The sequence below is a fragment of the Malus sylvestris genome, chromosome 2 (assembly GCF_916048215.2).
Source record: "Malus sylvestris chromosome 2, drMalSylv7.2, whole genome shotgun sequence".
Taxonomy (NCBI): domain Eukaryota; kingdom Viridiplantae; phylum Streptophyta; class Magnoliopsida; order Rosales; family Rosaceae; genus Malus; species Malus sylvestris.
Genome location: NC_062261.1, coordinates 18,611,875 through 18,628,170, shown reverse-complemented (window position 1 = coordinate 18,628,170; position 16,296 = coordinate 18,611,875). Strand labels below are relative to the sequence as shown.

At 40.0% G+C, this 16,296-nt stretch overlaps 1 protein-coding gene across 1 annotated transcript; it reads left to right on the top strand.

The window, feature by feature from the left end:
• Positions 1 to 1,188: 1,188 nt before the first annotated feature.
• On the top strand, positions 1,189 to 3,431 carry LOC126613726 (receptor-like serine/threonine-protein kinase At2g45590). The gene has a single exon (XM_050281305.1). The coding sequence runs from the start codon at positions 1,296 to 1,298 to the stop codon at positions 3,315 to 3,317; it is 2,022 nt and encodes a 673-aa protein (XP_050137262.1). The 5' UTR covers positions 1,189 to 1,295; the 3' UTR covers positions 3,318 to 3,431.
• Positions 3,432 to 16,296: the final 12,865 nt, after the last annotated feature.

Sequence of the window (16,296 nt, the reverse complement as noted above, 5' to 3'; positions counted from 1 at the left end):
TAATAGTTGGGTATCAAATACTCATCGGTCACGATACATTTTGACTATTTTATAACTCTTTGTTTGATGTAATGAATCGATAAAATATATAGATAAACCTCTTTCTACTCCTCAATTTTCTTATTATATATTTTCAATTTTGTAACTTGTGTTTAAACACTACTTAATACTGATTTGGTAATGAGGTGCTTTTATAAAAAATGGGTATAAAAAAAAGTTGAACTAAAATAGGTGTATAGTAAACACTTAAAAACAGCTTGTTTTCACAATTTTTGGTAAAAAAAAACTGAAAACGTGAAACAGTAAAAATAAGGTTATTCTCACAGCACAGCAAAAACAATTTTTTTTTTCAAAGCACAACAGAAACAGTTTTTTTTTTTTTAAAACACAGTAATACTAAATCAGCCTTTAAAACACACATTGAAACTTGAGTCTAACTTCTTTGTTTTCCAACATTGACACCAATATTTGCATTAATCCATATTTTGACTTTTTAATTCTGGGCAATTTCAAATACCAAAAAAAATAAAAAAATAAAAAGGCGCCTTCTGTTTATAGCAGTGTAGCAGCTGCAGCCCTGAGAAGTATTTTATACAGAAAGTCTAAGCTATGAAAAGCCATCCAGGACCACCTGCGCGTTTTACCTCTCCTTCTGCTAAAATGCGCGCTCTGCGTACCTTTGGACAACAGACAAAAAGCAACAGCAGAGCAGATATACTTAAAAACTAAAATATAAAACTTCATATAAAAAATTAAAATATTGATCTCTAAATTTGTACACAGTAAATCATTTGAGTTATATCGTAAAATAAAATACCACTTTTATTAATTTTAAATTTAAAAATCAAAATATAAAGTTATGGGAATCCCGTAAATTGTTTTGACTGAAAATGCCAAATTAAAATAGCTTCAAGAGCAAAGCACACTTTCCGGACACGCGCCCCCTCCCCCGGTGCGTTAGATCCGTTCTCTTACAAGTGGACCCCCCACTCACGTGGCTGCCCAAAGGTGGCGCGTAACATCGTAGTCCCCAACCAGAAACTACGTTTACCTGGGACGGTTGGAAATAGAAATGACCGGCCAATAGGGAAGAAACACGTGTATAAGGATTAAGCTCACTGGACCTTCAGCTTATCTGGTCACAGCCGTATTGGTGGTAATTTCCTTGCCTTTCAGTGGACTATCCGATAATCCATATCCGTAGTTGGAAGTCCAATTTCCATATTACTCTCTCAAACAAAACTAACTGTTGTAACTATAATAAACGCCCCTCTTTTCCCTCCTATTTACCGACCATGCCATCCCGTCCTCCACCATCTTCGCCACCCAACCACCACCACCACCGCCGTATTCTCTTACCACTGATAACCGTATCCATAACGCTAACTCTCGTCTCCCTCGTCGTCTTCCTTGTCTTCCTCTACCGCAAGCTGTCCTACAACCGCACAACCCCATTCGATCACCACCACAGCAGCGCCACCGCCACGCCCACCGCCACACCCAGCAAGAAGAGGGACAACAACCGTCGGTTCTCGTACGCTCTACTCCGGCGAGCCACCGGTTCGTTCTCGGCGTCGAACCGGCTGGGCCATGGCGGATTCGGCTCGGTCTACAAAGCCTCACTCCCCTCCGGCCAATCCCTCGCCGTGAAGCTCATGAACTCCAATGGCTCTCTCCAAGGTGAGCGGGAGTTTCACAATGAGCTCTCCATAGCTCTGAACCTCACCAATCCTCATATTCTCTCTCTTCTCGGCTTCTCCACCGACCGCCGCGGCCGGAAGCTGCTGCTGGTGTATGAGCTCATGCCTAATAGAAGCCTCCAGGAGGCGCTGTTGGATCGGAAGTGCCCGGAGCTTATGGTTTGGAAGAAGAGGTTCAGTGTTGTGCTTGATGTGGCTCGTGGGCTCGAGTATTTGCACCATGTTTGTGACCCGCCGGTCATTCATGGCGATGTCAAGCCTAGCAATGTGCTGCTGGACTCGGATTTCAATGCAAAGATTGGGGATTTTGGGTTGGCGAGGTTGAAAACAGAGGCGGAAGAGCAGGGGGAGCACGGCGGAGTTGTGGCGGTGGAGGAAGGGCAAGAGGAGGAGGAGAAAGAGAGCGGGGGAAGGGAGAAGAGGGATGGGGATGATAATGGGTCGATTTTGGAAGAGGAGAGTGTGAGTGTTAGTGTGAGTTTGAGTGTTGTGACTGGCGGGCTTGAAGAGGGCCGGTCGCCGGAGTGTTCTCTGGTGAGGATTGGGGATTCCGACGCTGCAGCGACGTCGCCGGAAGGGGGTTTTGATAAGGTGAGTGTTGAGAGTGAGATGGATTTGGGTTTGGGGAAGAGGGTTAAAGGAAGTTCAGGGAGGGACTGGTGGTGGAAACAGGACAATGTAGGCGGATTGGGGTCTGAGTCCGGGAGAGTCAAGGACTATGTGATGGAATGGATTGGGAGTGAAATAAAAAAGGAGAGGCCAAAGAGCGAATGGGTTGCGTCACCGAGCACAAGTGGTGTCAATGCTGAGCCAAAGAAGAAGGGATTCGATTGGTGGATGTCATCGGATGAGGAGAGGGGTAAGAAGAAGAAGGAGAAGAATCGGAAGCCGAGGGAGTGGTGGAAGGAGGAGTTTTGTGACGAGCTCACCAAGGAAAAGAAGAAGAAGAAGAGGGCTTTCGATGCGGCTAGTGGTGGTGGAGAGTTGTGGTGGCAAAAGGATGAGGATTTGGAGCAAGAGAAGAAGAAGAGGAAGAGCAAGAGCAAGAGCAGCAGAGGGAGTATTGATTGGTGGTTGGATGGAATGGGTAGTGATGTTAGAAGTGGGAGGCGGAATAGTCAAGATTGGGGCACTACTTGCGGTGTTGATATACCAAAAAGTGGTGGTATTAGTAGCACACCAAGCATGAGAGGCACAGTTTGTTATGTTGCCCCTGAATATGGCGGTGGTGGGCAGCTCTCCGAGAAATGTGATGTCTATAGCTTTGGAGTCTTGGTTTTGGTCTTGATTTCTGGTAGGAGGCCGCTGCAAGTCACGGCCTCCCCAATGTCAGAATTCGAAAGGGCCAATCTGATTTCGTGGGCTAGGCAGCTTGGTCGAAATGGGAAGCTTTTGGATCTCGTAGACCAATCTATACACTCTTTAGATAAGGAAGAGGCATTGCTATGCATCACAATTGCATTGCTATGTCTGCAGAGAACAGCGGGCAAGCGGCCAACCATGAGGGAGATTGTGGGGATGCTTCTGGGCCAATCAGATCCGCCGCATTTGCCCTTCGAATTTTCACCTTCGCCGCCTTCCAATTTTCCGTTCAAGTCCCGGAAAAAGGCCCGGTGAGTTTATCCGATTTTGTTAACTGTAGAGTGTACTTTTGTAGGCCCTCTTTCTAATTATCTTGTTGTGTAAAAAATCCATGCTTAAAAGGAAAGAAAAGTTGCATGACTCTCATAACCTCAGCCCCTGTATTTTTACTCAGTTGTTTGGATGTCACTAAGTTTTGCCTGCACATAATTTCACTGAAAGCAACCCAACTGATTGTTTTGCTCCTTGAAGGTGTTGACATTTAGGAAATTTCATGATTGATAGTAAAAAGTAAGCAAATGGAAACGTTGCTTTTCTTACTTTTGCAATAGTTGTAGGCCATGATAGTCTGCAAAGTTCCTCCCGTCCTGGGACTCCAATGAGGAACTTGCTTTTTGCGACTTTTAGGACACCTTTATAGGGCCCTTGAAACATGAATCCTTTTGAGTTGTCTGCTAACTTTTGAAAAGAAGCAGAGCATTTTGTGCCAAATTAGCATAAATTTTAGGAAAGGGGGGGGGTCAAATCTTGGTCCCATTTCAAACTCATCAGTTAACCACTATAGCTGTGTCACTTAATCTTGGGGTGGGTGAGTGTGTGTTTGGTGCAGGGCAGGGCCCATTTGAGAGCATATGTGTATGTTTGAGGCAGGGCAGGGGTAGGGTTTGGTTTTCGCTCGCTGTTTAGGTGCTTTTTAGATCATGGCACATTCTGTTTGGAAGAATTAAATTCTCTCTCACTGTTGTTAGTGTTGTATGAGAAGCCTAGTGCTTTTTGTGGTGGTGGAATGTACGAGAGAGACTTGCTTGTAGACTTGTGTTTCGGCTGTGCTTTGTACTATTTTGAGAAATGACGCAAGTGTTTTTTGGCCATTTGAATACGTATGAGTCATACGGTATGACATACGAACATTGTTTGAACTGGTACTTAGATCAGCAAAACCTTTTAAGTGCATTGTCTTTGTCACTTGTGAATAGAATGTGATTCCATTCTGTCATGACGGCTTGGTGAGGAATACCACCCAATTTTATGGCATCTCTGTGACTTGTAAAAGGGAAAATGAGAGTAAATTCAGATTCTACTGACTAGTGAAAACTTTCTTTCATATCCAGATTAGACAGTGAAAAAAAATGATCCTGGCTTATATATATTTTGTCAATTGCCTATGTTTTTGGCGAAAATTCTAGATGTTTTTTACCCTTATGCGCCCCATTAGTTGCCGTTAGATTAGTTTGGTGTAATTGATTTAAGATTTAAACTAATTTAACGGCAATCAATGATGGAGTGAGCATCACTTTTACTTTACCGCCTTGGTCCAACATTTCTTAATGTTTTCTTATTGAGTTGGGTACCATAGATTGGGGAGGATGGAGGCCCAACTCTTTAAAGGAGAAACTGAGCTAGTTTAAGTCGGGCCCAGCAACGTGTAAATATTGCATGATCATTCATTTTCTTTCTGTGAAGTGCTTTTTTCATGCCACATGTATTCTGCTAACATGCAAAACTAAAATTATAATTATGTTTTGGTTGACAAACTATCATTTTCATTCTAGTAACAAAGGAAGAAACATAGTGTTTTTGTTTTTTTCCTCAGGAAAATAAATCAATTAAAGGAAAAATTGACAAGTGCAACCAATTTCAGAAAAATGAAATACAAGAGCATGACTAGGCCCTGGTTGGTTTAGCTTAACTTTTTAAAAAAGTGGGTATGAAAAAAAGCTGGGGTATTTTAGATTTATGGTAAACACTTCAAAACAGTAAAAAAGCTAAAATCCCGAAGCTGGAATCGGTAGCTTTGAAAAATCAACTTATTTAAGAGAAACACGAGTGAACAATAACACTTAAATGAACTTTTCAATTTTCCAATCCTGCCCTCCCCTTTCTCACACTACTAGTCTCGCCACTTTTCCCAGAACCCAGTCCACACCAGATCTGAAAGAAGTCATCCTTCCTCCCAGTGATCTCTCTCATTCTCCAGGTCGTGTTCTCCCGGCTTGGCGCCCTTCTCTTGGTACGCTTGCCTTGTTTGAAATTTCATTATTTATTTGTTTGGGTTTTTAAAACTTGGGGATGGGAGAGTTTGAGTGAAAGAGGGGTGGGAAGAGTGAAGGGATGAGGTTTGCAATGAGACATATTTATGGGTGCACTTGGTGGCCAAGTTTGACGAGGAGGGGTTTCATGGCGTGGAGCTCTTCGACCCCAGCATGGCCCAAGTTCTGTACGACATTCTTAGGGATTTTATCGAGTCGTGCAGTGCATACGACGGTGATAATGTTGTCGTTTCAAAATCGGCCACGTGAAGTAAGGCCAAGAAGCTGACATGGCTTGTTAGAAAACGCCATTTTGGTTGCTGTTACTTTTGCTTGCAAGGAGTTTTACTGTTTTAGCCACATTAAAGCACATCCAATGATTAAATTAAAATTATGGGTAATGCTACGAGATCATGTATGTAAATTATATTTTGTAAATTATATTATGTGCTAGTTGATAATTAGATTATTAATTAAGTATTAATTAACGTGTTTATTTTTTATTGATGACATATTACATAATTTACACATTACTTGGTACTCTTATCTTGCTTAAACTAGACATCAAACTAATTTTGTGGTTTCTAAATTTTGGATCTAAGGAACTTATTAATTTTCCACCTTATCCTAATTTATGGTAAATCGCTCCAGAATGCCACCAGTGCCATTCAAATGCGTATGACATACGAACATTTTTTGAACCGTTATTTAGATTAGCGAAACCTTTTAAGGCATTGTCTTTGTCATTTGTGAATAGAATGTGGTTCCATTCTGTAATGATACTATGATAGCATCGGTGAGGAATATAACTCAATTCTATGGCATCTCTATGACTTCGGGAAAATGGGAGTAATTTCAGATTCTACTGAGAAGCGAGAACCTTCTTTCGTACCCACGATTACAGTGTGGAAAAAAAATGATCCAGGCTTATATTTATTTTGTCAATTGCCTATGCTTTTGGCAGAAGTTCTAAGATTTTTTACCGTTATACACTTTGTTTGTACGATACTCGACCAATCCCGAAACTACCAAGCATCGGTCAACTTTATACCTTTAAGGATCCACAGAGGGGTTCATGCTGAGGCACCCCAGCCGAAGCACAAGAGTTTTCCTCCAACCAGAAGGCCAATCACAACACGATACATGTCAACGTCAGAATAAAGCTCATAGAGTCTCACATCGACCGCAGACAAAAGCTGAAGACTCTCATCAACTATAAAAGAAGACCATTCTCCTACATGAATCCCTAATGTCATTATTGTACTAAAACTAATCATTAGAACTCACTAATGATGATTATGCTTGAACCTATGTATTTTTGTAAACTCTTCACTATTAATGAGAACTCATCTACTTCGTGGACGTAGCCAAACTTAGGGTGAACCACATACATCTTGTGTTTGCTTCCTTATCTCTATCTCTTTACATATTATCCTCACTAGGTGACCAAGCAACCGAGCGAAGGTCACAAACTTAACACTTTACGTAGTTCCAAAGTCTTCACTGATTTTATGCATCAACATTTGGCGCTGTCTGTGGGAACAACACTTATTCCTACTATCCCCAGCTTTGTCAAGCTGGTTTCCATCGTTTGTACACTCTCCTTTGATTAGGCATCATTTTCCAACATGGGGAGTGAAGGGAGCCATAACACGCAGAATAACATCCTCTAGTTCCTAGTGTGAGGCGGCGAAGGAAGGAAAGAAAGAAGTTTACTCTTCAAGCCAGGGTCGAAGAGCTAGAAGCTTAGAACAACAAGATAGCGATCATAAATGAGATCTTCCAAGAACAATATGAAAAGCTCTTCGAGATGCTCTACGAGGCTAAATAGACTCAGTCTTACGAGCTTATCACCCCTGTGTTTGTGAATCACCACATGAGTACCCATTAACACGAGAGTTCACATATCTTCAACATGGGCGTTCTTAATGAGGAACGACCTTTTCGCCATAATGTCAATCAATACGAGACTTCTTTCAACCCAACTTCTTCATACTAAAGCAAAATATATGGAGGAAGACATCTTTTTACAAAAGAAATGGAATGATCGAGAGCCGTTTACCTTGACTGTTGAGACTTCTTGAGATAGCGTCGAGAAAATTCTATCCATATAGGCTCAAAGATCAAAGACCCAAGGGTCATTGAAGGGCTAAGTCCTCTATTATAACATAGGCCAACCCCTAATCTAGGAAAGGAACGACAAGCCTTGCGGCAACAAAAGGGCGTATGAGACTCAAGGGACTTTCAATAAGCACATTAGAATAGCCAATATATTGAGTCTAAGGAAATGCCAGATGTCCTTGACTGATCTTCCCTACTTTCAAGAAATGATGGAAACCTACAAAAGAAATCATTAATGATGTCCGACTCCACTTAGGACCCCCTTATCTTGCAGCTCATTGAGGAAGTGAACAAGTTGAAGGCTGAACGTCACGCTAGGATACCTGACTGGAATCAGCCAAGGCTAAGCCATCTGATAAAAATGATCCTTTGCACTTTTCTACGAGGAGAAATAAAATAGAAGCTTGGCTTGCAATCTTATACAGAGAGAGAAGATCCAATTGAACATATCCACCTCTTTGAATCCACCATAACATATCGAAGATATAGTGATGAGGAACGATATCTCATTTTTCCCTCCATTCTCTCTGGTGGAACTCTTAATTGGTATTGTGGTCTTCAACCTGATACGATAGATTCTTTTGCTGAGCTAAGGAGACTCTTTGTGGCTCAACATATCTTCCAAGCTGATCGTTTACACTTTGCTAATGAGTTATACACTATTCGTAAAAAATCAAACAAGTCATTGCGAGAATATGTCGGTCGCTTTAACCACGAGTACTGTCGTTGTGCTGAGGCAGATGACAAAACAACATTCAGGGCCTTCACAGTAGGCATGCGTGAATTCTACTTCAATTAGATGATCAATGCTAACACTTGGAAGACTTACTTTGAGGTGATGATGCAAGCTTACAATCATGCATTTGCTGAGGCAAGGACATACCAAGGGAACCCTCATAAGGTAAACCCCTATCAACAAGTAGTGAGTAAATGTCAAGTTCTACCAAGTGAGAAGGTTTTGGCCATCCAAACACTCATTGCATCCCCTCCTGCCCCACTTAGCAACCTGCCAGGTGACCAGGCTTATTTGCCTTTTGGCAAAAGGAAGAATTTTTACTCTCAACAAGCTTATTACAACAAGAGGAATAAAGGTTCGTTTCAAGACAATCAGGGGTGAACGTACCTTCAACTGTTATGACCATGGGGTCAAGCATCGTTTTTTCAAAGTGGAGGACTGGATACTGAAGAAAATGCTATTATAGAAAGGCATACGCATAACAAATGTTTCAACCTTCAACCGTTTGACATCCTTTGTAACACAAGCCATTTGGAAAATATTTAATGAAGAGGCAATTCAGACAACTTCGTCTAAGTCTTTTGCATTCCTAACACTGGACACTAGGTCTAACTCTAACCTACCTCTATACTTTAACTTAAAGCATCAACATACGTACTTCAACACCAAGTAAGTGAAACTAAGTGGTATAACCAACACGGTTCACATATCCAAACAATGGATTCCTTCATGCACAGCAAAACATTCATAAACAACATGCATGTCATGAACATCACTCATGTCATAAGTATTACTTATGTCAATCAACATAAACTTCATACCCTCCAAAACATTCATACATAATTACGAAAGGGTGTTAACATACACTTTTTTTCTTTTGGCACGTGCTACAATGTACCTTGGTAACTCGCCGTTCTTTCCACCAACCAGGTGATGAAGCACTCATCTTTGTTTCACCAACCAGGTGATGAAGAGTACAACCAATACTCTAAGAAACAATTTTAAGTTTTGGCAACTTGCCACTCTTCTTACCAACCAGATGATGAAGGAACTCACCTTCATATCACCAACCAGGTGATGAAGGGCACAACCAGTACTCTAATAAACAATATTGAGATTCAGCAACTTGCCACTCTTCTTACCAACTAGGTGATCAAGGAACTCACCTTCTTATCACCAACCAAGTGGTGGAAGATACAACTAGTACTTTATTAAACATTTTTGCCTCAACAACTCACCACTCTTCTCACCAACCAAGTGATGAAAGAACTTACCTTCTTTTCATCAACTAGGGAAGAATAGTACAACATGCACCTGTGGATTCTTAACATTCATAAGCAGTTGAAAAATTTCAAGCCTTAGAATTCGGAAAAGGCATATACAAACTCAACAAAGCCTTCCACATTCTTGCTCAAGAGTGTGGAGGAAAAATCGTATTATATGGTTCAACAACCCTTCAACAACTACAACATGTAGATTGTCTTCTACACTCTTGCTCAAGAGTTTGGAAGCAAAATCGTCTTATATGGTTGTTTGGACCCGATTTTGCATTTTCGGCCCAAGCAATTGTGGTCGTCGGATGACTATGAAAATTAAGAGATTTTTCTTGGCATTACTATTGATTTTAATCATAATAATTATCTTGAAAATATCATTAAAGCTTACAGAGTTATGCGTGGGATCCTTTTGCAGATAATCAAAGGTTTTATCGGGTTGTGGAGAAATTAAAAGAGATTGCATAGCTGGCTACTTGCCAACCCCTTACAATCAACACGGCAGTAAGAAGAGTTATGTGAGGGCTTTCCGTGTAGCTTTAGGATTCTATCCTAATCAAAATGTATCTAGTCAGTTGCATGGATTCCATATTTGAATGGGTTTGCATCCAGAACCACGTGGAACAATGGTACAAGGATGCAACTTTGGATGATTAGCATATGAATATGCCATTTTTGTCCGTTTGAAACATTAAGATGGTGATGTACAATGAAGATTAAAAGGTCCAATGCATCTCAATGATTAACATTACGATATCACCAAAATTCAAAGGATAATGCGTGGTAGTTCATGATTATTATTTCACAAGGTATGGTTTGCAGAGAACTCTGTAACTTGGTTATCTGGTCATCGTGAAAGTTCACCCTTATAAATATAGGACAATCTGCAATGAGGACAACTCGTCCAATTCAACACACAATTGCCCTGCGTAAACCTCTCAAACACCTTGAGATTTTTATTTTTTATTTTTTTTTCGCCAACACATCTCCAGTTTGGATAAACAACATTGTGAAGGCAACCGGTGACAACTTCAGTTTGGATAAACAACATTGGAGTTGTAGAATCAACTGACCAAGGAGCACATTCAGTTTGGATAAACAACACTGCTTCAAGACCGACTAGTTATTTATCCAAGTCTCGGTCAACAAGGATTTTCGAGTTCTTGTTGGTAGAGGTCATCTCATCAGCCTTCTTGCTCAAGAGTGTAGAAGCAAAATCAATTTATGGAGTCTTATAAAATGCTTCTCACATTTTGAAGGGTAGAGCTTCCCACACCCTTGAAGGGAGGAGCTTCCCACACTTTAAGGGAAGGAAGCTTTCCACACTTTGAAGGGAGGAAGCTTCCCACACCTTTGAAGGGAGGGAGCTTCCCATACTTCGAAGGAAAGGAAGTTTCCCACACGTCGAAGGGAGGAAGGTTCCCACAACTTTGAAGGGTAGAGCTTCCCACACTTTGAAGGGAGGGAGCTTCCCACACCTTTGAAAGGAGAGAGCTTTTCACACCTAAGGGAAATAGCTACCCACACCCTTGAAGGGAGATAGCTACCTACACCCTTGAAGGGAAAGAGCTACCCACAGCCAAGGGAGAGAGCTTCCCACACCCTTAAAGGGAAAAAGCCTTCACACACTTTGAGGGAAGAAGCATCCCACACCTTGAAGGGAGGAAGCTTCACACTTTGCCTAACTACAAAAAATTCAAAAAGCCTTCCACACTTTTGCTCAAGAGTGTGGAAGCAAAATTTATTTATGTGGTTCAAAAAAGCTTCAACCAAAATCTTCAACCGAAAGCTTCAACAAAAAATTCAAAAAGCCTTCCACACTTTTGCTAAAGAATGTGGAAGCAAAATCTTTTTATGTGGTTAAAAAAAGCTTTAACCAAAAAGTTTCACCTACAAAGCCTCAACCAAAAAGTTTCACCTACAAAGCTTCAACCAAAAAGCTTCACCTACAAAGCTTCAACCAAAAGGCTTCACCTATAGAGCTTCAACCAAAAAACTTCACCTACAAAGCTTCACCCACAAAGTTCAACCAAAAAGCTTCACCTACAAAGTTTCAACCACTTAATCTATGTGCCCAAAGGAAAAAGCTTCACCTACAAAGTTTCAACAAAAAAGTTTCACCTACAAAGCTTCAACCACTCAAGCTATGTGCCCAAAGGCAAAAACTTCAACCATTCAAGGTATGTACACAAAGGAAAAGGTTTCAACCACATTTTCTTTTCTCACCAAAAGAAAGAAGGAATTGGGCTTAAGAAAAAATATATATACTTGAGCTAAGTTCATAAAAAAAAAAAATGAGGATAGAATTTTTGAAGTCTTTTTTCTAATGACTCAAGAATATCAAGCCACCTCCTTCGATTATCCTCTTCACTTGGATACTTGGGGGACTCCCACTATATGCTACTACACTTCGGTACTCAGAAGTTTCGTGATTACTTAGTGACTTGGATTTTTCAAGTCCCCAACCAAAAAGCTTTCCTCACACGAGAACTTAGGGGACCACTGTTTGTACCATACTTGACCAATCCCGAAATTACCAAGCATCGATCTACTTCATAGTTTCAAGGATCCACTGAGGCACCCCGGCCGAAGCACAAGAGTTTCCCTCCAACCAGGAGGTCAATCACAGCATGACACATGTCAACATCAGAATAAAGCTCATCGAGTCCCACATCGACTGCGGACAAAAGTTGAAGACTCTCCTGAACTATAAAAGAAAACAATTCTCCTACAATGAATCTCTAATGTCAATATTGTACTTAAACTAGTCGTTAGAGCTCACTAATGATGATTATGCTTGAACATATGTATTTGTGTAAACCCTTCACTATTAATGAGAACTCCTCTACTTCATGGATGTAGTCAAATTTATGGTGAACCACGTACATCTTGTGTTTGCTTCCCTTTCGCTATCTCTTTACATATTATCCTTACTAGGTGACCGGAGCAACTGAGCGAAGGTCACAAACTTGACACTTTACATTGTTCCAAAGTCATCACTGATTTTGTGCATCAACACACTTCATGGATTGCCGTTAGATTAGTTTGTTTTAATTGATTTGGCACATGAATCTTGAAATTTAAACTAATCTAACAGCAAAATGGAGTGAGCATAACCCTTACTTTAGAGGTGTGAGTAAAAATACACTATGGGTCTTTTTAACATTAGATCCTAAGCATTGGATCTTTAAGTATTGATCTTTGACCAATAATTTAATTACACAAAAATCTTGGTGTATAACATATACGAAAATCTCTGTTTTGGGGGCCTTTTTTGTTTTTATAAGTACAACAATATATTTTACACTATGGTAGGGAGGAGATTGGCTAAGCCACGTAATGGGTAACATAATTTGGTATCGAATTTGTCATTTACGAGGTTCGAACGTAAGACCTTTCACTTACAAATGAAGAGAAATACCATTAGACCTTAATACTGAATGATCCCTATTTTGGGGGACTTAAATAGTAATGATGTTGTAAGATGTTTTAAGCTTCCTTCGTTATTAGACGTATGGTTGGTGGTTGGCATCTTTGGGTTTCATCACCTTGGTCCAACACATCTTAATGTTTTCTTATTGAGTTGGGGTACCATAGACTGGGGAGGATGGAGGCCCAATTCTTTAAAGGAGAAATTATGCTAGTTTAATTCGGGCCTAGCAACGAGTAAATATCGCATAATCATTCATTTTCTTTCTATAAAGTGCTTTCAATCCTCAGTTACATTCTCATTTTAACAGTCTAACTTTTTTTCATGCCACATGTATTCCGCTAACGTGCAAAATTAAAATTATAATTACGTTTTGGTTGACAAACTATAATTTTCATTATAGTAACAAAGGAAGAAACATAGTGTTTTTTTTTTTCAAAAAAATACTGTTTGCAAGCCTTTTCCCCTTGGACAAATAACGTTGGGAAGGAGAGAAGGATTCGAGAGATTGAGATCGATCTCCCTTCCCCTCTTTCAAGATCAGATCGAGAGTTCCAACAGAACGAGCATTCGCTCTACTTCTTCTTCCCTCTTCAAGCTGTCGAATATAGATAGGAGATCCACTTCAAGGTAGTAAAGGCAAGCGCATAGGCAGGGGATAGGCATTCAAATCACTATCTTCAAATAGCGTAGCGTATATAAGAGAAATAGTGGCCCGTGCATCTTTTCTTCAGAAAATTGTTGAGTACAACCAGTTCCAAAAAGATCAAATATAAGAGCATGACTAGCATTTGTATGGAGGTATGATCTCGTATATAAGTATCACTAATATTGAGTCCCACACTAGTGACAAAATCTGCAAGGAAATTGGTCTCTCCAAAGATATGTTTCCAAGAGATTGATTGAAAAGAAACCCTGATAACAAACCTTTGCAATAGTCTTTTCACCAACTATAGACCCATCAGAGTTAACTTTTAAGAAGCTTGACCTCGGTGGACTTCATTTGATGTGGGACTGAGTCGATTGTGCATATGGTCTAATATCCTAGTGGCTAGGGTGTAGGGTTTACGCCTATGTTTTATGGGTTCAAAATTCTGCTCTTCTTATGTGTTGACCCTAAAAACTACCAAGCCTACGTGGCGCGCAGGCCGAGTAACTAATGAGCTAATTACGTCTTTCAGTTATGTGCGGGGCATGCCAACTCGACGACCGAGCTCGACCGGAGAGTAAAATATGCTGATGTTAAATTGAGAGCACTCCTGACTTCTCGATCTTGCGATTGCAGTCGAGAAAGGAACACGTCTCGGCCTTTGAGTTCTAGAGCTTGAAGATAAGGTTGCTAGTCTTACGAAGTTCACGGATCGTCGACGCTAGGTTCGATTATGGTGATTATATTTGTAAGAGTATAAACACGCTGAACTGGCACCAGACTATACAGACACAAATACTCGAATGAGATAAATGTCTTGATGGTAAACGTGGTTCGGTCGTCAGAATGCCGAACTCTAAAATGTACCTGTGAATACCCAATCATAAAACAAACTTGGCGTTCAATGTGCCAAGCCTAATAGATGACCTCTACCATCAAGGACTTAAGAATCCTTGTCAACCGAGACTTGGATAATAACCAGTCGGCCTTAAAGCAGTGATGTCTAACCAATATGAAGGTGCTCCTTTATCGGTTGATTCTATGGCTCCAGTGTTGTTTATCCAAACTAAAGATGTCGCCGGTTACCTTCACAGTGTTGTTTATCCAAACTGAAGATGTGTTGGCAGGAAGAAAGGGGAAGAAGATAAAATCTCAAGGTTGTTGAGAAACTTTGTGCAGGGCAATTTTATGTGTTGAATTGGAGAGGGTTTTGAATGATGCACTTCTTTCTCTATTTATAGCAGCAAAACCCCCTCGTAACTGAACTAGAAATGTACTCGGATTAGAACTCCTCAACCCTATCTGATTAGGTTTCGGCCAGTCCTAGCTCCAATAGGACTTTGAACCAAACTCCATAAGAAATCAGATTCATCTCCTGATTAGCTTTAAGACTCGTTGCTGCACTAGGAGTCGACTACTTCACCCTTATCTAAACTAATCCTCCTCGCAACAAGATTTGGCCGACCTTAACTGGACGGCCCACAAGAAAATTCTAGATAAACTCTACTGGGCCGAGAATAATCCCAGGCTCAGCCCAAAATAATATTTTGGGGCCAAACACTATGATAATAATTTTTTTTTTTAAAAGACTAAGTCGACCGTTTCTTTTCCATGTATTTTGTCTTACTTTCATTATAACAAATTTGAAAATCAAATGATCTGCCACCAATAGAAAATAAGCACATTAATCAACGTTTAAATAATAATTCAATCATCAAACTATGATAATAATTTGAAAATCAAATTGATTGAACTCACTACGAAATATTATTGATTAATAGTGTTTTGATATCTTTCAAAAAAAAAAATGTGTGTTTTGATAAATGACAGAAATCAAAGGCATGCAGACATAAACTTAAACTGAACCTAATTATTGGAAATTCTTATTGGGGTATATGGGGATTAATAGCAAAATTGTGTGGAGTAATAATATAAAGTTGTTGGGGTCATGTTCTCCTTCCGCTACTGATTACAAGCCGCATGTTAATCTTTGTGAGATCTGTTTTTTTTATCTCGAACAAACAATATATGTACACTAAGAAGAGTGGGTGAAGCTTCTCATTCCACCCTACCCCACTCCCCCCTCTCCTTCCGATACTGATTACAAGCCGCATGTTAACCTTTGTGGGATCTTTTTTTTTTTTTTTTTTTTTTCAAACCAACGATATACCTACACTAAGGAGTGGGTGAATTAAGTTTCACAACGGACTAGTAATAATATGGTTCAAATTTGTTTTTTGCGATAATCGAACCTAAAATTTTTTATTTAAAAATAAAGAGAAATATCACGAGATCGTAATACTAAGGGCTGGTTTGGTATTGCTGTGCTTTTAAAAAAAACTGTTGTGAGAATAAGCGGCTGTGCTGTGAGAATAAGCGGCTGTGAAATAAATCAGCAGAGTGTTTGGTAAACTTTTTTGTAAAAGTGCTTTTGGAAAAAAAAAAGCAGTCTGATAGTGAGTCTTTTCATTAAAGGAGCATTGTAGCTCCGTGTGCTTTGAAAAAAAGCCAGTTTTCCAAAACTACAAATAACAGCTTCAGCTTTTTCCTTTGATTTCAGCTTATTCTCACAGCAGCTTCCAAAATAAGTATTTTTTTTTTCAGTTTACCAAACACCTAAAACCTTCCCAACTTTTTTTTTATGGGTGCTTTTTTTTTTAAGCACCTCACTCCTTACTTGTGAAATTTGGATGTTAACACACATATCCCCACCCGCGTGCAAACCCAACTGAATCCCAATCAATTAATCAGTTCACTTTTAGGTCGAGAATTCAA

What these genes read in the sequence shown, in the direction of transcription:
- LOC126613726 (XM_050281305.1), top strand. Translation starts at nt 1,296, where the DNA reads ATGCCATCCCGTCCTCCACCATCTTCGCCACCCAACCACCACCACCAC.